At 32.4% G+C, this 22,605-nt stretch overlaps 4 protein-coding genes and 1 long non-coding RNA gene across 5 annotated transcripts in view; 3 read left to right on the forward strand and 2 right to left on the reverse strand.

Annotated features, from left to right (window-relative positions):
* The window catches only part of LOC132916426 (caspase-1-like), a 223,250-nt gene that overhangs the window by 155,400 nt on the left and 45,245 nt on the right, over positions 1–22,605 (reverse strand). The gene's annotated exons all lie outside the window — the stretch shown is intronic.
* LOC132916281 (zinc finger protein 91-like) lies at positions 225–5,741 on the forward strand. Its single transcript, XM_060976157.1, has 9 exons — positions 225–1,338; positions 1,423–1,886; positions 1,952–2,230; positions 2,314–2,509; positions 2,593–2,850; positions 2,937–3,176; positions 3,257–3,607; positions 3,691–3,860; positions 3,934–5,741. The coding sequence occupies exons 1-9, from the start codon at positions 1,012–1,014 to the stop codon at positions 4,109–4,111; spliced, it is 2,463 nt and encodes an 820-aa protein (XP_060832140.1). The 5' UTR covers positions 225–1,011; the 3' UTR covers positions 4,112–5,741.
* Positions 6,897–14,859, forward strand: LOC132916518 (uncharacterized). The gene is made up of 3 exons (XM_060976604.1): positions 6,897–7,337; positions 11,865–12,026; positions 13,154–14,859. The coding sequence occupies exons 1-3, from the start codon at positions 7,268–7,270 to the stop codon at positions 13,423–13,425; spliced, it is 504 nt and encodes a 167-aa protein (XP_060832587.1). The 5' UTR covers positions 6,897–7,267; the 3' UTR covers positions 13,426–14,859.
* On the reverse strand, positions 17,686–20,607 carry LOC132916391 (protein germ cell-less). The gene is made up of 8 exons (XM_060976348.1): positions 20,078–20,607; positions 19,718–19,841; positions 19,538–19,634; positions 19,080–19,449; positions 18,738–19,007; positions 18,249–18,467; positions 18,080–18,170; positions 17,686–18,005 (listed from the first exon to the last, which is right to left on the reverse strand). The coding sequence occupies exons 1-8, from the start codon at positions 20,221–20,223 to the stop codon at positions 17,874–17,876; spliced, it is 1,449 nt and encodes a 482-aa protein (XP_060832331.1). The 5' UTR covers positions 20,224–20,607; the 3' UTR covers positions 17,686–17,873.
* Positions 20,819–22,603, forward strand: LOC132916545 (uncharacterized). Its single transcript, XR_009660122.1, has 3 exons — positions 20,819–21,885; positions 21,959–22,405; positions 22,497–22,603. It is a non-coding gene; the product is annotated as an uncharacterized LOC132916545 (long non-coding RNA).

Consider the following 22,605-nt stretch of genomic DNA (forward strand, 5'->3'; position numbering starts at 1 on the left):
CACTAAACTTAAAGATACTTTAGAACGTAGAGGCGACCATATAAAATAAAGATTATTTATTCATTTATTTATTCATATAAAAAATCATTTCGTGATCATGAAAAGTTCCAAATGTGCCATTGTAGAATTAAAAATAGGTTTCCAGAAAAGGAATGAACAACCGTAAATTTAAATTGACCGCGTTTTTTGTTACCTGTCTATGATTCTTACTCGACGATCAATGATCTTCGCCACGCCATTAAAATCGAATATATTCATCAAATCTACGATTTACTATTTTTATTTACAATTCTATCACAACCGTTTAAGTTCCAACGATACTGCTTTTTGGAATCAATTACAATGAATATAAATAAAATAAAAATAATCACCAATGCAACACCGAATCGTATCATGAAGTGATAATGCTTGAAATTCTGAAAGATGGCTTTTGGAGCAGCAGTTATCAAAACATAGTGACTAGTGACTACATAAAACTACATAAGGTGTTGTCGTACAGGGATAAGAAAAATGCCAGAGAACCGGAGATACTTAGTTGGAACGTGCATATGATAGACGACGGTATTAAGCAATATCCATGCACATAAGCGGTTACGCACGAGAACCGGTTCTCCTGAATCTTTACACTTGAAAGGCTAAGTTTCCGAACGGTCAAAACGGCACAAGGTGAAAGTAGAATGATAAAAGAAAAATTTCGAGTTCCCAGAACGAGTATCACCCGCTGAAGCATCTGGGTGGCATGTACAACGTGACTGAGAAAAAGATGCATGCATTGTTTGATCACAATTTCGTGGCTGGACTCCTGCGTTCGGTATGGGCTGTTGGCTAACCTAATTCGTGAAGCTGATCGTATTTTGCGATCGCATATAACAACGTGAATATAACTACGGAAAATAAACACATACGTATCGTGGTGTGATTATCGTCACGTTAACGTTAATCATATCATCGTGGAGATTAAGATTAAGAGATCGTCGTAGAGTGCAACGGTTCACTACCAAATTGTTTACAATGGCTGTGCCTAACAAGTGGGAGAATGCTTGTAGATTATGCTCAGAGGAGAAAAATGAAATGCTGTCAATTTTTGGTAACGAAGGTGTACAGCGTAAAGTGGCACAAAAGTTACGTGCTTGCCTGCCAGTTCTAGTGTACAAAACCGATCCACTGCCAAAGCAAATATGTCAGTTCTGTGCCGCCAGGTTGGACGACGTTTATGAGTTTAGAGAATACTGTCTGAGCGTTTACAAAAGCATGCACTTGAAGCTGTTAGCATATAAGAACATTGAATCTGTTCAGATTTATTTAGAAGCAATGAAAAATTCTCCTGATCCCTGTCAGGTATATTTCATTTTCTTTTCAGATTAATTCATATTGTGTAATTATTTGTATATTTTTTTGAATAAACAATATCGTGATTCTTAGGCTCAACTATGGAGAGAAAAGGCTAGAGCACCACCACCATTAGTACCTTTGCCAGTTTCACTGCCAGTTGAAAGTCCATCAATGCCAATAGATATTAGTCCAGACCATCACAATAGTTGCATTGAATCATTACCTGAATTGCCATGTGAAGTAGAGATCAAAGAAATGACTACAGAACCAATATTGGGAATAGGTGTTAATATATATGAACCATCACATAAAAACAACATAGAAAATGAACTATATAATAAGTTAGATATAATAGTGGAACAAAATACAAGTTTATTAAAAGAGGAAAGCAATGACTCAAGACAAGGAATACAGGTAAAAGAAGAAGAAAAGAGGACGAGTATTTTAGAACAAGTACTAATGGGTAGTTTAACAATAAATGATAGGAAGGACTTAAATTCAGAAACAAAGCTATCCTCTAAATGGTGGTGTGCTCCTTGTAATAGTTATTATAAGTAAGTTTTTACTAATTACAATGTATTTTGTGCATAGTTTTGTAATTAGTAATTATTCATTGCAGAACAAAGGAAAGTTTAATGAAACATATGCAGTTACACTGCCCAAGAAAGTATAATTGCAGGAAATGCTCTGCTTGTTTTGAGTTGGTAGAAGATTTGGCTAAACATGAAGCTACTAATCATTTAAAAGTAACATTAGACTTTGATAGAAGTGTCCTAGATTGCGACCAATGTGATAGACAATTTGTTAGTTGGGAGATGCTGAAGAAACATAGATTACGCGATCACTTAACTCAAATAAATGAAATTGGGTCTAATACATGGTGCTCTTTATGCAATAGGTTGTGTACATTTTCCATTCATCGCAATTCTGATTTTTTTAATTCCTCTGACTTTTGTTACACCTAACTTCTTCATTTCATAGATTTTTCCCAAGTATAGAAACTTATCAAAGTCATATTCAATTACATGAGGTCAGTAATTACACACCAACGAAAATGTTGCACATAACGAATCAACAATCGGTGAAAGTCCTCAAAAGTGAAGAACCTTCAAAAGAAGTGAAGAGGGAACATTTTACAGACGCTACTAAGTCACTTACGTGTCCTACTTGCGGAAAAGTAAATAGTCTTATGTATGCTTTATACAAAATATTAATTATACATTAACAATTACATTTTTTAAATACTCATTCTCTTTACAGGTTTGTACTCAACAAAGTGCGTTATCAAATCACATGCGTACTCATGAACCAAAAAGACATAAATGTGATATATGCGGACGATCATTTGGACTTTTCATACGTCTAGCAGCACATAGAATGAGTGAACACAGTCAGCAACCTACAATGTCACCTGTGATGGCTAGTGTCGAACAAGAAGAAGCATTAAATGCCGAAAGGGAAGCTAAAGAGGCGAGAGAAGCTAGAACTCGTGCATCAAGAACTAGAACTTATTCAGAGGTTTTATTATATATATTTATATGTATATTGTTCGAAAAGGTCATTATGAAAATATAAAAATAAAATTACAATATTATAAACTGCAGATGATAGAAAGAGAAGATATTCCTAATCATGAAGAACCATCTTTAAAAAGAAACGTTCCATTAAATACTAATGCATTTAAAAATGTGGCAAGATGTGGTATCTGTTTACAGTGGTTTAGTGATCACACTACAATGTTAACGCATTTACAGACACATTCGGATAATTTCACTTGCAAAAATTTCATGTGTCATATATGTAAAAAATCTTTCAAGGAAAAGTGGCAATTATTTAGACACGAGGTATGTAATTATTATTCTTGAAATATATTTTTCTCTGTTTTGTGCATGTTTTAATGTTTTTTTCTTAATTTCAATAATAGGTTTCTCATAAACGAAATGAATCTGCATCAGTATATATATGCACAGTATGTAACAAATCATTCGTAGATAAAAATGCATATAAAGTACATCAGAAAACGCACATTGTTGACAAAACATATCACTGTCCCAAATGTAATAAAATATTTTTTAAAGAAGTATCTCTGCTAACACATCAATGCACGGCAGAAATTGTACTCAGTAAAAAAGGAGTATCCTCAAAGTCTTTGCAAAAGTCTGCGTCGTTGAGTAACAGTAAAAGATATAAATGTTCCAAATGCAATGCGTCTTTCAGTAGCTTTCAATCGAAAAACTCTCATATGAGAGTGCATATGGAAAGTTCACATACAACGGTAAGTAACTGATACAAATTTCTTTTTACTAATTTTCAGGTTTTCGCCATATTTGAAAATGCATCTTTCTATTATTCATATAGGTGCGAAAACAAGATTTAAAGGAGGAATCAGAAGAAGAAAAAACTATGCCAAAATTAACTCCTGAAACATCATTGGAATATTCGGTTCCTCCTATTGAACCAAAAGTAGAAATAAACGAGGAAAGTACACCACCTCCTGTTAAACGAACTCTAATCAGGACAACTGGCGGGTAAGATTTACATTTATATTAAAATTTAAAAAGATTTATAAATTATTAATATTTGTAATATTTATAATACTAGGTATCGGTGCGGAGTATGTCAATCTCCATTTGTTTTACGGGAACTAGCTGTTGCACATTTAAGATCTGCACATCCTCTAATGCCATATCAGTGCCCTTATTGTAAGAAACGATTCACCACGCAATATACATTCACGCATCATATTAAGACAGATCATCCTGATGAGCACGAGAATTGAATTGTATAAGTCAACATGCCAAACGATTATTATACCATAAAATAATGCCTTTGAGAATGGGGTAACTTTTGTTTATACAGAGTGGTAATAACTAATACGATGCTCAAGTTTTAAACTATTTGCAGCTATGTAAAAGAGGAAAATTTTGAACCAGAATTTGTTTTCGTAAAATTAAAATTGAAATTGCAATTAATTCTTTTCAATTTATTATAAAATTTCTTAATAAAACATAATATAATATATTTTTTTAATTTATTCTAAGGTCCCCTATAATGTAATGATCTTAATTTCGCTATGTAAATGAACTATTTTTAAAATTGATTATGGTTATTTGTAGTATACTGGATACTGATAAATTTTGGTTCATAATTTCTTTTGTTACGTGATAGCAAGTGGCCGAAGAGTTGTTGATGTCGCGTTAGACAAAACACCCTGTGTATGAGAGATTTATATAATTACATATATACTTACATACTGTGCACTGTTAGAAAGAAGTCCTGCGGAAGGACAGATTCAACACAATCATAAAGAGTGCGTATTGGTGGAAAGTGTCACATGAATAAATAAAACAATATAGCAGTGTATGACAGTGAGCGATAAAAAACAGTATGTATCCTCTCTTGACCCTAAGAAGTCTTGCAGTGCCGCAAGACTTCTTTCCAACAGCGCACTATATATGTATTAACAGTTATCGGTTTTATGCTGAAGCTGTTTTATTTAATAATCTGGCACTCTAGTTCCTGAACAAAATAATTGGCCTTAAATAAAAATTTTGTAGTTTTCTTTGGTAAAAAACGAAAAAATATATATATTATATATATTCATAAATAAATATAGATTGTGTTGAACGAAATATAGTTTTTAATAATGAATAAGTATCATTTATTAATAGGAGACTGGAATAGAACTAGTACTTATACTGAACGTGCCTATTTAAGTACTGTATCATAGTGCTATACGAGTTTTTAGTCTAGTTGATCTATAAATGCCGAAGAGACGTATTATCGTATTACATATTATATTAGGTTGACCCAAAAGTTTCTTTCGTTTTATAAGGAAATAATAAATGCACATCATTCTTTGTTTTATATTATTTTTTTGAATTATGTATGATTCATTTTGTTCCAATAGAATTTTGTTCTATGAATAGAATAGAATTTTGTTCTCAATAAAATAATATAAAACAAAAAATATCATGCATGTTGTATTATTGTGTATTATCTCTTTATAAAAGAAAAGAAACTTCAGGTCAACCTAATACATATGTCATTCATTAGCGATAGTTTTACAGAGTTGTATAAAAGTGTTATATATATATATATATATATACATTCATTTATATCATCCATTAGCATTGACAGACATTCCTCCTTTTTTCATAAGGAAATTTTGGAAACCCTAAAAAGCTGTTTTTATTTTTTCCTTCTTTCCTAATAATTAATTTTGAATTAATTCTAGGAAAACTAGATAATAAAAATAAACCTAGCAAATAAAAGCAGATAAGTAAACTTACCGTTACTGTAAATTATTATTATTGTTTTATTTTATATATAGAATATTTACAATAAAAGGTCACTACCAAGAGAAAGCTTTGTACGCTTATTAAATAAACTTTTATTACAGAAAACAATTCTCTGTGTAAAATTAAACGATCAACCTTTTCGGTATTTAAAATAGAATCATTCTATTTGAATAAATAACGCTATTAAAATTACATCAAATATTAATTGGTTTTTAACACATATTATTTACTGTTTATAAACATAACTTTACATGTATATCTAAAGAAGGTAAGTAAATACACAATATTGTCGATAAATGGTGAAGTTAGTGCTTAGTAATTACCATACATATAATATCTGAAATGAATAATTGAGATTTTTAATGAATCATTCATAAGTTTATGAAAGATTAATAAAAAAATTTCTATTAGAAACAATAAATATTTATATTAAAATCCATATGTGCTTTTTGTTAAAGAATAGAAGCTAAACTCCTCATTTCATAAGCGTCTTCAATGTCTGATTATATTGTCCATATACTACTGCAGGCTGTGTATGATTATAAGTGGTCTTCACTACTTGCCGAACTACAATTTGTAGTCTGTACATAGAATCGAGTTTACCAAGTTAGTATTTTACATGCGAATACAACTTCAGGAATAGTTTTACATGATCTGCATAGAAAAAAATACATTCGCTAGTACTGGAATTCATTGTTACATACTTTTAGAGCTTAATAAAAATAACTGGAATACTGTAATATAGATTATTTATATTGTAAAAAATCAATGATTCAAAATGTGATACAACTTTTTCTCAATTCAAAAATTTGAAAAAAATAAAATTTTTCCCTCCTGAAAAATGAACGATAAATTTCACCCTTAAACACACAATCTTAACCCAGATACGCTTATTATCTTCTCAAAATGATGATTAAAAGATCATAATTAATTTTACTATACTTTTACTCTATCTCGCATACTTTGAAATTTTCTTTTTAAGAATCGATTAAATATTAAATTTTAGTTAATATGAATTCTATGTAAATTTCAAATATAAAGAGAAAATATTTTGTAATATTTTGAAAAATACCTAAAAAAAAGATATATATATATATATATATATTCAGGCGTATTTTAAGAAAAACAGTAATGAGAAAGTTATTATTACCTTGATAAAAAAAATTGGTTCCAGTACTGGTGGGGTACGGTGGTGAACGGCGAGTGGACGTAAAGCGCATGGAAAAACCAGAGGGGGCAGATCTGCCGCATAGCCGACGGAAACTCGCCTGACCCTCATCAGACGCGACGCGTCCGCGATTACGTACGGTGCACCACGCAACAAATCAGAAGGTTCGTACACGTTTGTTCAGTCATTTCGGACGTGAGAACGGAGAAAGAGACATCACAGACAGGACCTGTCTATCGAACACTGCCATCATATAAATTCTTTTCACTCGTTCTCGATATCTTTCAAACACTGTTTGTTTTTCGAGAAGGCTCTACAAGTTACAGAAAATTTATATAAATATTAACACAATTATAATCAGACCTGCCGCGTGCGAACTTTCCATGCAGCGAGGGTGGAGGCAACACGTCCGAAGTGACTGACTGCAACGTGATTAGCTGAAACACATGGTCCGGTGATTGTGATCATGATTGCAAACCGTCTCGCGCCGATCGTCACCCTCGTCCTCGTGGTTCTGCTGTCGACTATCCATCACGGTGAGTACAAATTTTCGCGCCCCTTTCAATCACCACTGATCTCATCTCAATATTCGTTTATCCTGAAACGATTGTCGATGATCAATCCATAGAATGCATAGAATTTCGTATATACGAAGCTACATTTGTGCAACTATTAAGAAATTATAGTAATATATAAGATGACAAAACACATTCTACTTTAACGACCTAGTTTCTTATCGAACCAATAGATTCACGATCGATCTATGAAAATTTTTTACTTCTTATCGTAACTTCTCCTTCTGAAACAGCGCACGCGAACTGCATGTCTGAAAAATATATGTTCTTATTAGTGCCAATCGGCGATTATTTTTTTGTCTATTTTCACGCAATATAATATTTCGTTGGAACAAAGTGAAGCAAGTCTTTCAACAGAAAATTCAAGCTTCTTTTACGTAATGTTTCGTAACTCATATATGAAAAGACGGAAGTCAGTTAAAAAGAAAACTTCTCATTATCTTATAAATTCGTAGAGCAATTGAACAAGATTGAGTTTTTTAAAAGAGTCACGTACGTTGCTGCGCAATGCAGTGATCGACGGAAAGAGCAGCTACATACATAATAGGAGGACATATCACAGTGCATCATTAGTTTTGCACGCGTTTCACGTGACGATGGCAAATCCTTCCAAGCGGGGAATCGTTACAAATCGGCTAAAGTTTCTTCTTGGAAGCAGAAATTGTTTGAGCTATGAAAAGAAAGACGCCGGAACAAACGAGATATTGATTTCGATGTTACATAAAAGGTACGATCGAGCTTTTATCGGCCGCAGTCCTTGCAACTTTTCAGTCACGTCTTCTTTATCAGCTCGATAGCTATCTTCTTTCCAATCGTATCGATGAAAATTGTCGGCAGTTTTCAAAAATTTTATCCTTCATATTATAAATGGATACTTCGATGGATTATGTCATAGGCTGTGGATACATATAACTAATGCAAATGAGGGCAATTAGTATGAAGTAAGATAACTTTGTAGAGGACATTCCTGTTCTGTAGAGGATTATGGTGTTCCAGATGTTTGTTAGAGAACTCGTACAATGGTAGCACTTGTGGTACTTCCCCGATGCTCGTCTGGAACCGATCGTACTCAATTTCTAAATTGAATCTCGTTATAAAAGTAAATCGCGCGGTAAGGAAACAACTTACCGGAAGTCGAGGATACAATTCTGTATCACACACGCAAGAAGAAAAAATAAGATTGTAGGACGATGTATTTTTAATAGAAAAAATGATTAAAATCGGACAGAAACTTCGAGAACGTATACTGAATGATCAGAAATAATCATTTTCTTGGAAAAGTATAATTTTTCGTTTTTCACATAGATTTTATGATAACTGCAAAAAGACCAAATAAGAAGTCGATTTGCATACTTAGTAAACTGGGTGTATTTCTCGGAACAAAAGAAATAACTGGTCTGGAGGTCGGCCCATTAAAGAGAGCGACTTTCGCAAAAGTTTAAAGCGCTGCGGTAGTGCGACACAAAAGTATCGACTTTTTAGAATAAGTGATTATTTCTATAATGTTTAATGTATAATTAACGTTTGTGGAATAATTACTACAATACATTCGTGTTGATAGAAACGATGAAGAAAATCGGTGACAGAATAGGAAATTTTAAGTATGAAAACTCTTCGATACAAACAGCTTAACGTGGATAGAACGTTCGCATCATATCAATTGTATGAAGTAAAAATACCCTTAAAAATTATAATACGTCTTTGTAAAAGTCTGAATCGGATGCAACGTTGAAAATACAAAATTGTGATGTGACGTAAGTGAAGCGTTGTTGCGTGTAGTTCGCTTCAATCGTTAGGCGCTAACCTTAAAGGTACAATTTCCCAACTGGTCGAACTTAAAGTTACTAATTGAATCGGGTTGTTTCTGTATCGCGGACAAAACCAAACTGGAGAAAGTACCGGCGAGACTCCACTTATCTCTAAGTTATTTCTTGATTGTTCCGTCGGTCATTTTCTTTCCAGGAAAGATTATCATCTGTTAACTGATGCAATTTGTTGAAATTTAGAATTTTGGTTCATAGAACCTGGCCCCCGCGAGGGTTATCGAGCGACCCACTTTCTCCCCTCCCTCCCGCTGCATTCTCTCACACTCTCCTTCGAATTCTATTCTCCCTGCACCGCGTGGTGCCGTGACCAAGGGGACGTTCCTCGCGTTAACCTTGCCTTATTGATAAATTTTTTATAAAATTTGGATTATCTCGTCATGCTTATATAAACTGTACATCAGTAAGTGTTATTCGCATCTTCAAATGAATCTGACGACCTACTTAAATAAATCCTAATAATCAACAGAGTAATGTCATATCTTCCAAATGTTCACGTAGATTAACTAAATATTCAGTTATTTTGGTGCCTAAAATTATTGAAAAACACGAATACACATTTACTTCAAACAATATAAAGAAAAAACAGATTTTACTGACTTAAAAATAATCTTTACAAATAGCTGTAAGTTTTCTAATTTAAAGTATCAAATGCTAAATCAGTAAATCCTATAGTTGTAAGAGAACCATCATCTCAGTAAATGTTCTTCCCTGTTTCTTCTTATTATGCATTTTTTTATGTCAACGAGAGGGAGGCATCTGGGCCGATCCCTTCGTTTCAATTCCTGTCGATTACATAAGGACCTGCAATGTCACGCAGCGCTTGTTGGTTCCTCACGCGACTTACCCCTACCGTTTACCCCAGCTGTCCTGTCCTATTTACTGCTGATCGAACGTCTCGTGTGGTTTCAAATGTCATTGAAGAATCTTCTGTACACACACAATTCTCATCAATGTTTTCACGCCTTGTACTTGCAAGTCAAAGTTATTACGTTGTTAATACGGAGGCTTCTTTAGTTTAACAATAACATGATACATCAGCTTGTCCTCTTTAATCGAACCACCGAGGGATTTCGTCTTCTTGTGACTATGGTGCAACCGACCGTACCTGTAATGCCTGTTTCATGCTTGAATGACTTTTAGTAGTTGTATGAAAATTTACAAAAAAAATTGAGTTTTTTTTTGTTAAAATAACGTTAAAAATTATTTGATAGTTACAGGTAATATTGATGGTTATTAATTAAATGAGTCTTTTATAGAGTATCCTCCATTATTAGTGAATCAAATAGCAAAAGAATTTGGTATTTTAACAGTGCGGAACTTGCCATTGAAAGCTAGAACGGCGCGAGTCAGTAAAACGCCCTGCAGAACTTACTCAAGGTCAGGGTACCGAGCAACCTCATCTATATTTTTCTGCGCTCTCGGGGTAAATTCGGTTAATCAAAAGGCAATGTAAAATCTCGTTTACACAATTTTATTTCTTAATTAGTAACGAAACATTTTCTTTTACCAAATTACGCATGATCCATTAAACCATAATCGATACTCTTCTCTTTAACAGATTCTGTTAACAAAATAAGAAATATGTATAGAAAACCTTTTAGACAATTATAAAAGTAAAAGTGTTTTTTAATTTTTCTGTTAAACAATTTAAAACATTTTAAACATGAAAATGTAACGTTTCAATTTTGCAAAAGTGAAAATTTAAAAAACTATAACCGTTAAATATACCGTTTCCAAATAAATTTCTATTGCTAAAATTTGCAACATTTATTCTTCTATCGTTAGACCTATTTTCCTATGTGTGTATCAGTAGGTCATCGCGCGCATTGGTCGGGGTCTTCCTGCTCGATATCAGCTGGTGCTGTAACCAGACTTGTTGGGAGGGTGAATGGGGTTGCGTGGTGACGTCACAACGCGGCAGGGCCGTAGCGGATCACCAGAACTTCGTAAACGAAGCGTTTTGAATTCCAAGCAAAATGGTCATTCCTAGAAGAAAATAAATTTCCATTAACCGGTCAACAAAATTACCTTACAATGTGTAATCATTATGAAACATTACATACCATCAAAAATACTCATCAACGTTTATTCTGAATCTTAATCTTCAGGATAATTCATAATTCTTAATAAAGAATAGATAACTTTGTTCGATTTATTGCACCTGTTCATTGTTTTACGATGATCTATTTCAATTGAAAACAATTATCGACAGTCCTTTCGCATTATTTATCTACATTCTAAAACTTTTAATAGACACTAACAGATTAATTGCATACATGTATCGTAACAAGCATCTGCACATTAGTGGCCCAGTTTTGGGTAAGTTGCAGTATGTGATAAGAGTAGTGCGAAAGGAGCCACAACCTATAAAATGATTTCAGCAATTCTTCTAAATCCTGACCTATCCTATTCTAATCAATAGAATAGCTTGGTATTTTAGCATATAATTACGAAACAAAAATCCAGTTTATTGTGATTTATAAAAGAATTCTTTCCTCTTAATTTCTTTCTTCCATTATTTTTTTCAATTATTCTAAAATTTAATCAATATCTATATAATTGTTCATAAAAAATTCTTATGGTATAAGTTGAATTTGAATATTAATATTAGATAGAATATCTCCATTTTTGCTTGATGTTTGATGTAAAATTAATTTTTCAGGAGAAGCAGTAATATGCTACAAATGCAACAGCGCATACGATCCAAGGTGCGGCGATCCATTCAATCCGTACAGTCTTGGAACGGTGAACTGCAGCTTTCGACCCCGCTTGAACCATTTGAGCAACCTGGCGCCGACTCTTTGTCGAAAGATCAGTCAAAAAGGTACACGTGATATAATTAGTAATTGCCAGTTACATGCATGATACTGTTTACTTTGGTAAAATTACTGTATAAGTTTTCGTCCCTGAAAATACAACAAAATATTCATACATTCCGTGACAGACCATTAAAATTCAAATTACTATGCATTGATATTTGTTATCGGATAAGGGCAAATAGCTGACTGCATTGCGGCAACCGAACCCCAAAAGTTATTAGATCTTTAGCATCAAAGTAGAAAAGATACACGTGTAGCATCCCCTTCAGATTCACAATACCAGTTAAGCAGAATATTCACGAGGCTGCCCGTGATTTTTTCAAATAGCACTTACATAATCCTCTCACAAGATCCACATATTTCGCGAATGTGCGCACGTGTATGATATTAAAAGATGTCACTGTACCCTCAACGTAGAACTTTGCTGAAGTTGTTCTCATTCTCTGTGGAATATGTAGATCTGATCATCATATACATAAGTAAAGATACATACAATTACCAAAGAAATCGAGCTTCCAAAGAATTTCAGTAGCTACATGTTAAAGTTCACTTGGGAGCATGAATAATATAGATACCTTTGGCAATTTTTGAAGGATTTTCCTATACATTAAAAACTTGCTTTGTTATCGATATTATCACATAATACTTTCGTGATTAGAAACCAGATGTTTTTTTAAATATTCACCATTTCTAAAAAAATAAATATTTCTAAAGATCCAGATGTATTTCTTTAATGCTTATAGATGTCGAACCGTAATTATGCATACCATAATGTACTGAATATACCGTAATTAACCATATGTGCTCGTAATTATGCACGTCGGTTAGATGATCACCTCAAAAATTCTTATCGTTGCAGTACAGTTATTTTATTGCAAAAACACGATTGTATTCCTCAAGATATTTACAATAAATAAATTCCAACAATTTTTCGATTTATTTTATGATTTTTCCTCTAAAAATTGCCAAATATAGTTATGATCTTCACGGATCTACAGTGGCTAGCCTCTTAAATAAATGATTTTTCTTTGTAGCTGTTTAATTTCCTAGCGAGTTTATCATTTGACATTTAGCTGTCTATTGAAAAATTGTGAACGCTAATTGTAATGTTCTGACTTTAATGAATTTCCAGTGTACGGGAAGGTCAGGGTTGTCAGAGATTGCGGATACATAACGGATGCGAGAGACGATGGCGATTGCTTAGTAAGATCAGGCACTCACGACGTTCACGCAGTCTACTGCGCTTGTACCGGTGATCTCTGTAACTCGGCCGAAAGCCACACACCGTCCTTCTTACTGCCGTTGACATCCTTGTTGATGGTTATTCTGGCGATGCCGAGTTTCCTCCTTTCGTACCCGTTTGCAATACCTGTCTTAACCTCGCCGCACTTCTCCATAGCCTAAACTATTCAGCCACCAGCGGATAACACATAACGCCTAAAAACTGAATCAACGATTCAATAGAAAAGACCGTTCGGATCCAGAACAACACGTTCTTTGCCTGCTCGTTTATAATTGAAGCGCGTACAGGTTAGATAGCGATCGATTTTAGATTCTATTAAGGAAAGAGGGATTGAGAATAATCGATGGAATTCAAACAAAAGTTTCAGTTTCGGAAACCAAATGTTTCGTTAGTTTCGTCAAAATTGTAAAGTTGAATTTTTTTACGTTTATAACAAGTCCTAATGAGGCATGAGAACCGGAGGTTGTTAACGAGGTGAAATGTAATTACAGCTCCTCTGTTGTTAACATTTTTAAAAAGAATCGCTCAATCGAGAGCATGGTACATATAGAGATATATATTATATATGTACTGTCCCAGGATTCGAACGAATTTCGCAAAAGTAGACAAATTACAAGACAGTAGTTCTAACGGTGATACAAACTGCCAGATACGCGAGAGCGTACTTCAGTAGTACACTTCAGGAAGATTTCAATGGGAAAAAATAAAAACATACACACGGCCTCCGCACGTGAAACCACCCAAGATATCTCGCGTAAGCGTAGTAAGTAAGAGATGGAAAAAAGTAATTACAATACCTAGAAAAGGATTCCTCAAAGAATATATATAATATATATATACATATATATACAAATATGTATTATATTTTATTGGAAGAGAAACAGAAATGGAATTGCACGCAAGAAGGATATTACAGCTTATTTTTAGAAAAATAACGTCGGGTTGCTTTCATGAATGCCTGGCACCATACGCAAATTTGTAAGATACTCCATGAGTATGCGGGAATAATTTAAAAAATAAGAAACAAACAAAATAGAAAGACATATCTTCGACGAATAATTTATTTTACACTTCGTTTAAACGAAGATGAAATAAATAAATAGAATCCGGCATTATGATTGCGACCCGTATTCCGCTGATTTTTGCAATAAAATGCTGTGTAAAACGATAGACGGTAGCGGAGGCTCGCGAAACAAAGAAAAAGAGATATATATTGATGTGCGTATGTGTGCGTGTATGGTAAGTGCGCGTTCGTTGTGTGTGCACGCGACTGCGTGCATGTGTGCGTGTATACGTATACAATTCGCGTCAAAGAAACGCTAAAAAATTATTAAAAGATATAATATAGTTCTATTAAGAAGTGAAACGTTGCTACTTCTTCAACCGTAGTCAACTAATAAGAAATCAGTAAATTAAAACAAAAAAAGAGCATGGACAGAAAATCAAAAAATAACAGAAGAAAAATACAAAAGTCGTAAACGAAAACTGTAATGAAGATGTAGAAACTATCGTCTATGGAGAAAGTAGAGGGTAAAGTAGAACGCTTATTGAAAGAAACAAACGAAAAAAAAAAATAAAAATATAATAAAAACGAACACACATATGTCTCACCGCAGTACGTATGTAATTAATCCCCGCTACCGCTGTTGTCACTGTGTCATATCATCACCATCGTTACATTATTAGTACGGTTGCTAATTACTACCAGCACCATCAGTACTACAGCTATTAACTGCTACTACTAACTAATGTTACTAAACTAATCAATATCATCACCATCGTTATTAATATTATGTTCATTCATGTTTTTCTTGTTATTATTGAGTACTGGTCAAAGTAAAATACGGATGACCTCAGTAGAAAGGACATGAACAAACGATAGCGAATGTTTTGACACCTTAAGAGACGGAAAAGTATTCGAAAATAGTAGTAAATATGGACATCGGGTACAAATAGGTTTGATAATCATGGTTTCGATTTTGTTTCATTTTGGACTGCCATTGACGACAGATAAAAAAGCACGAAAACATTGTTTTACTATATATTTGCTTGAAAATACTTACATGTACTTTGTAGTATCTTCATACAAATCGCAGATTGTCTCAAAAGAATTGCCAGAAGAATTTCCACTGGAAAATTTAATTCTGTACTCCACGACGATCCTATTTCTTTTTCTTACATCCGATATACATAATATACGACAAATGCATGTCGTTTCAAATGATAGACCTGGAGCAATAGATAAGAACAAGACAGACAGCCACAGATAAAGGACAGAATAAATGATAAAGACAGAAATACATACATATATATTTCGTTATGTTCCGCTCAATTACATAGATTAGTCGATTGATTAGTTCTTTTAGAAAAAATTAAAAGTTAAACATTATATCTTAAAAATGTCTAGTAATGCTGTAGGCTTTTTTATTTTTACTTAAGATTCGAATGTAGATGTGATACAAAAGATAATATAATCACATAGTTGTTTAGACAATTTCAGAGTCTGATTCGAAAGATTAGAAGTTTGTCGCGAATTGCTCTAATTTAGTGCATGTAAAATTGATATAGTCTATCAGAGAAAAAAAATAATAGCGGTACCCATAATAAACAAAGAAATGCGCGAGTATATATGTATTTTGTGATGTGTCTATAGGCAAAACATGAATGAAATCTTTTCTCGCTATACTTCTCTAAATGTATCGTGATTAACAATGACCATAGAAAACTGTCACGTCCTACAATGAATAAAAATAAACATTAATAACATTTCTTCTTAGTGTCCTTTTTCCTTTTACTGTGCCTGTGGTACATCGTAGAAATTTCATCTAACATCGAGCGGAATGTAACGAAACTGTTTTTCCTGGTAACTATTTGCATAATACGTTTTAATTAATTTTCATACATATCATTCGCCGATAATCATTCATCATACTTCACAATGAAATAAAACTACTGGCGACACTGCCTCCCTTATACAAGCATATCGAAAAAAGCAAACAAGAGAGAAAAGAACAGAAAAATACATCGTTTAAATGGTATCACCGATTTGAGTATTTTATGTTAATATTATGAATATATTTAATTAATAAAACGTAGTAGGTCGAGACAATGTTAATTGTACTATTTCGGTTTTATTGCAATATTCATAATTATACTCTATTAATGTTGCATTATACACATCCATCACTATGTACAGAGAATATTCTGCCAATAAAGTGTTAAATGGTTACAAAAAAAAAAAACCAAAGAGACAGAATCAAAATTATACTTCATATATTGGAAACCTTGCAAGTTAATTAATTTATTTGACGACTCCAATGTTAATATACAGAAATAAATGATATTTTCTTTCGTGATGTATCATTGACTTATATGACCTTCGTTTATAATTAATTAATAAGACAAAGAAACTGCCTTATCGCGCAATACGACTTTGTATAACTTGTTGTACATTCATATACTTTCAAAATTTATCGTTGCTATAACAAAGTAATTAATCAGTCACAAAATTATGTGTGATTTGCTAAAAAAGGTAAGTAATAAATTATAATATTTGATGATGCTATATAGAACACATCATATTTTTCCGTATCGAGAAGTTAATCTAAAGCAAATAATGCATATTAAATGTAAAAAAATCTTGAATGCTAAACTAAGTAGTTATGTAATAATCTCTATAATATATTATAAGGGATAATAATAATAATAAGTAAAAAGTAAAATTTCGCGCATATTAGATAATAGCACCATACACATATAGATTATTTGCAAAACTGAAGGAACATTATTTACCTATCGTTTAGATCGAAAATATTCTTAACACTGCAGCTTTCAAATAGTAAAAAATTTTATATAAAAACTTTTGTTAGTTAGCAATAAAAACAATATTTCCATTTGTTTATAGTAATATCCACTTTTACTTTTAAATTGGCATTCATAAGGCACGAAGGTCGATGTTTCGATAACTGTCCGGAAGACACAGAAATACTCTATCAACGTGTTTATGAATTAACTTACACAATTACATCTTTATTTTTACTATGAATGTATAAAATTGTCAATTGGAAAATTAGCCTATTTTGTTACTAGTGTCATCATGGCATATAAATATATAAATGCGTAAGTGCCAGTGTGAAAGCAAATATCTAATACTGTGGTATTTCATATGACAATTTTCTTTTCAGAAAATTTAACATTTAATTACTTGAAATTAATAAAAATAAGATTCTTATGATTGACATCACCTGAAAATTAGCTACATTTTCTAATAGTCTTAATATTTTTGTACAAGTAATAAGTGTAATTTCACATAAGAAAAGATAAGTATCTGAATTATATCTGGAAAGTACAAAACAGAAGAATGGAACTTTCTTCGTATACATATACTAACGTCGTAATTCCATTTAGTCGACTAGAAGTACTTGAATTTATAAAAATTTTAATCAGAAATTAGCATCTCCACAATATAAAAGTCACGTGGGTGAGTAACAAAATTTATAGCATTTAATCGTACTCAAGTATTATAAATTGGAACAGCCGGTTTGTTATCTGAGGTAAGCGTACGTCGGATTCAGTTCGAATGTTTCGAAAACGTTGAATGTTCAGTATGCTAAGTATCCGAGAAGATAATTATATCAGCTGATTTTTCCTCTTCCTTTGATACAAATGGAGTAACTACTTGCATGTTGACTGATACATATAAAGGATAAGTAAGTTCTGCATCCAGAGACATCACTTGTTTCTAAAACGTAAACTCAGTCTTTTTAGCAACTTGAATAGTTTCTTAAGGTTAAAATATTCATAAGTGCTACTTACTTCTTCGTTCTTATAGAGTGACAATCTAAGCATATCCGAACTCTGAATGTGTTTTACTTGACGTTGTTCGTCCAATGAAATTAGACTTACTCTGGAAAGTAAATATTTTTAAAAAATTCTAATCATTTGAATCTATCATTTGAAAAGTTATAATTAAAAAAATACTAACTTTAAAATTATTTTGTGCTTGCTATGATTAGCTTTTATATGATCTGTATCTAATCTATGATTTCTCTTAATCCTCAAAGTAGTACTATCCAAGCACACCACCAAATCTAATCCAAAATGAAATGCTGTCCATCTCCAAATATGCTCACCAGCTTTTTCAATGCACCTTCCGCAACGGAAACATTCACGAGCAAACTCTTCTTCACTCATTTGTCTTGGTCTAAAATAGTTAAATAGAAAGTTTTTACAGCTGTTTCTACTTATTAAATATTTCAGTATTATACTATGCAAATAAAATTATTGTCACAGATACCTAAAGTAGAATAAACATGGGAGTAGGTTTTTTAGAGTGAAAGTTCTGCCCACAAAGCTGGTTGTAAAAAAGGAGGGAAGGAAAAAGGAGGCACATATTTGAGTCTCTTTACTATGTCCATCTTCCTAAGCATAGATCAAGGATACATTTAGAAAAAGTAAAACTTTTGTAACTTACCCTCGATCTTTATTCGCATCTATTCTTAGTAAATGTAACCATTGTTCTTTATATGCATTATGCAACCACTCATGTGGTATTAAATTGTCACTATATAAAATCTTTACATCTTGATCGTGCAGTAAAAGATATTTCATTCTCAGGACTTTAAAAGGTGCTGCAAATTCTTTGCCTTCTTCTGTTGTAAGGAATGGTTTTGTCCATTTATGATTTCTAAAATATTCATCAATTTGAAGTGTTTCCTCTTTATTATGTACATGAACGAATAGCCTGAAATACAGTTTATAATTATATAACAGTTCTGTTTAAATGCATTTCTTATCTTAGTGTTTCACTACTCACCATACACGTAACATCATGTATATGCAAAATTCTGTTTGCATAGCAATTAAATCAGGACTAGCAATCAATTCAACCATCAAATCAGGTGTAATTTCTTTTAAAAAGGTAGGATGTAACCATCCATATCCTAAGAGATTTACTTCTAACCACCGTTTTGCTGCACTTTTTACTACTGGCACACCATAAGATACAGCAGCATTATAATAAGGAACAACTGTTTTTATATTCGTTGTCTCTACCATAATATCTGTACATTGGTCAATTAATCCTTGTAATTGAAATAATGTAGAGGTAGCCAAAATTGGTATGACTTCTTTCGGTTCTAAACTGACTTCGTCCTGGTAAAAGGAACCAAAGACTGTCAAAAGAGCTGAAAATATATAAAATTAAGAAATACAAATCTTATTTTTAATTATTAGAATAAAAGAAATTTGAATAAAAATTAAAGAATTATTTACAATCCAATGTAATGTTAGGATCAGCAATTTCTACACTTATAACTGTCTCATTTGCTTCTCTCCAAGATCCTGAAAACATACTTGCAAAATACGGACTCTGTAAAAGCAAATAATATATAAAATTTTAACATAAAAATTAAATATACATACTTATATGATACATTAAAATAATAACATTACCTGACTAATATAAACTTTATGCAACCTCCATGCTTTGCCCAACATGAGCACAGTTATATCACTTCCTTTTTCTTCTTGGAACAAGGTTTTGTAAATGTATTGTGCTGTTGTCAGCAATTTCCTTCTATAAAAATTAAAAATATTGCATTAATTACGATATACATGTATCAAACCATTTAAATGAAAGGCAGCTTAACAATCTTAACAGTTGGCAATATAACATTGTTAGATACAATATTAAGAAACTTTTTTTATCGATGATGCAAATATTGTTTAATAGCATTGACAATCGAATCTTATAATGGCTATGGTTAATTAACCAATATAAAATTATGATTATTTACTACAAGATTCTCGTACTTTTTCGGTGTTTGAAGCGTCCGATCGATGTAATCCGATTCAGAATCAAAATCATCTTCCTCGATGCACTTTCGTTTACGACCACGGTATACGGAGTGCACTGCATTATTTGACATCGATGCAATTTTTCTCATGTAATTTCCCATTTTTCGTTATGTATTTCAATGAGCAAAAGAAATTTCTAGTTCAATCACCGATAAATTCATCAGAATTCTCAACATTGTTTTTTTTAATGCAGAGAACTGTAGGCTTGGTGCGTGTTCAGTGTTCAGAAAGAAGGTCTGTATAAGTGTCCCTCTTGATACCTGTAAGACTGTAACGGCTGTAACCTATCTACTTATGTGCATGTGCACATGGAGATATATGTATATACCACATGTAAACATGTGACGTAACAAAAGATATGAGACATTCTGTCCAACAAGTCGAGTCAAAAGAAGTGGAGGGGTAAACACAACTAATCACGTGACACTTCAGCCATTGGCTAGTAGTCCCATCGCTAGTGAATTATGATTATCAAGGTTGACTTCGTAGAAAATACGTAGCAAAGAGGAAATTTCCTCTCCGATTTAAATAAAGCTTCTTAGCAGTGACTTACGCTAAATTTTCCATCTGTGTTGACACTTAACCGTGTTAATTGGTAACAAATATATTTGCTTAATCTAACAATATATATATCTCAGATTATTCAATTTTCGGAGTAATAATTTTCTACTTTGTAGTATCTCAGAATCTCCTAGATTTAATATAACCCGATCTCGATATTGGCTAGAGAAAACCATTTGAAAATTGAGTCATGAAAAATCAATATGGAAGATAACAAAGTTTTTGTGAGATACGTAGAAATGAGTTGAGTGTCTCTGTCTGAGCATTCATAGTATGTCACGCGCGCGGAATTTGAAGCTTTTTATCTTCTATGTTGATTTTTGTAACTCAATTTTTGGACGGTCTTTTCTATACTTTCGACGAGTGTCAAGACCTATTTGTATTAATGATCGTGTTCGTGATCATTTCATAATTTTCCTTGACTCAATTTCTATTAGCCAGAGTACTACACTAGTCCCAAAATTCGAAATTTCTTGTATTACCCACCATATAGAGGGTGCTGATGTCGAATAGTTGAAATAATTTCAACAAAGTAACACGCGGTGGAAATAATCCAGTAAATTTTTTATAATTGTTATAATGCTTGGTAAGTAGGTATACTTTATCTATGCATAAACAATCCTATCTATGGTTAAACATCACTTTAGGGGACACAAAATTATAGCATGTGGCACCTATTGTCTTCACTAAATACAAATCGCTACATAATCGCAATATCCCTCATCATAGAAGTTCAGAACCTGTATATGTATATGACCGTGGTACAGTTTATCCAATGAAACGAGTGACATTAATCAGTAACCAATACTTGGTAGCTACAGTAATTAAGCTTTATTTACATTTACTACCTCGTCCCGTTGAGCAGATTATACATTTCAATTTTTTTAATACTTATATATCATTTGTATAATAGATAGATTATATGTATGTATTGCTTAAGTTTGTTCTAATTGAATGTTTCTTTCGCGAAGGGGCTAGTATCTAATAAGCAACAATAAGACATATTATTTACATTATTGGTCACCTTGTTATTAGTGATGTATTAAATAGAAACACTTGATATGGAATAAAAAATTGCATTACGTAATTATAAGTGTGGGAAAATTTTAAATTCAGATGTTTAAATATCTCTATGTGAGGCTAACCAAAACACGGATATAAAATTATTGTTGGAAATGAAATTAATGGTAATTTTGGATCAAGTAAGATTTATTTATAACTAACGCTTTATAAGTAGTTAAAATCATGTAAAAAGCATTTTTTCGTTGTAATCAGTTTGAATTCCCTGTATTTTCTGATTGAATTGTTATGGACAAACATTTATATTATATAAATTTATGTATCAAATTTTATGCATTTTTATATGCGTTGTTGGTGCAAGTGCGGAGTTATGTATGTATATCCGCACGACCGATCTCCCATTGTCATGCCGACTGCTCAGAGGACAATTCGTTTTTGAATGCTTCTTCACAGCGGAAGGGTTAAAATAAACTGATTTTTATGCACAGCATTTTGTTTATTGTGTGCCTGATTCATAGATGAAGGTCAAGAATTTCATTTTTACAAATAAAAAATGTGTATAAAACAAGTTGTTTTAAGAAGATTATTATTATAACCTTGTACGAAAGAAAATACTTCCTATTGTTATAGCAAAAATAATTTATCTATAAATTATCTAGTAAAATATATTAAAAGCAAGGTTTTTATCTTCAGTGTATAGAGGTATGTTAATAATTTTTAATTCGTGTAATATTATAACTTATTTCTTGAGCACTTTAATCAAGTTTTACATTAAATAGGTTATGTTTGACAGCAATGGAAATTTCTGAAGAAGAATTATTTTCTTCACATCATTCGGTTGATAATTACTCAGAGCAAGTAATTAACATGTCATTACCATTACCAAAGCCAAAACCTAAAGA

Source organism: Bombus pascuorum, chromosome 1 (genome assembly GCF_905332965.1).
Source record: "Bombus pascuorum chromosome 1, iyBomPasc1.1, whole genome shotgun sequence".
Classification (NCBI taxonomy): domain Eukaryota; kingdom Metazoa; phylum Arthropoda; class Insecta; order Hymenoptera; family Apidae; genus Bombus; species Bombus pascuorum.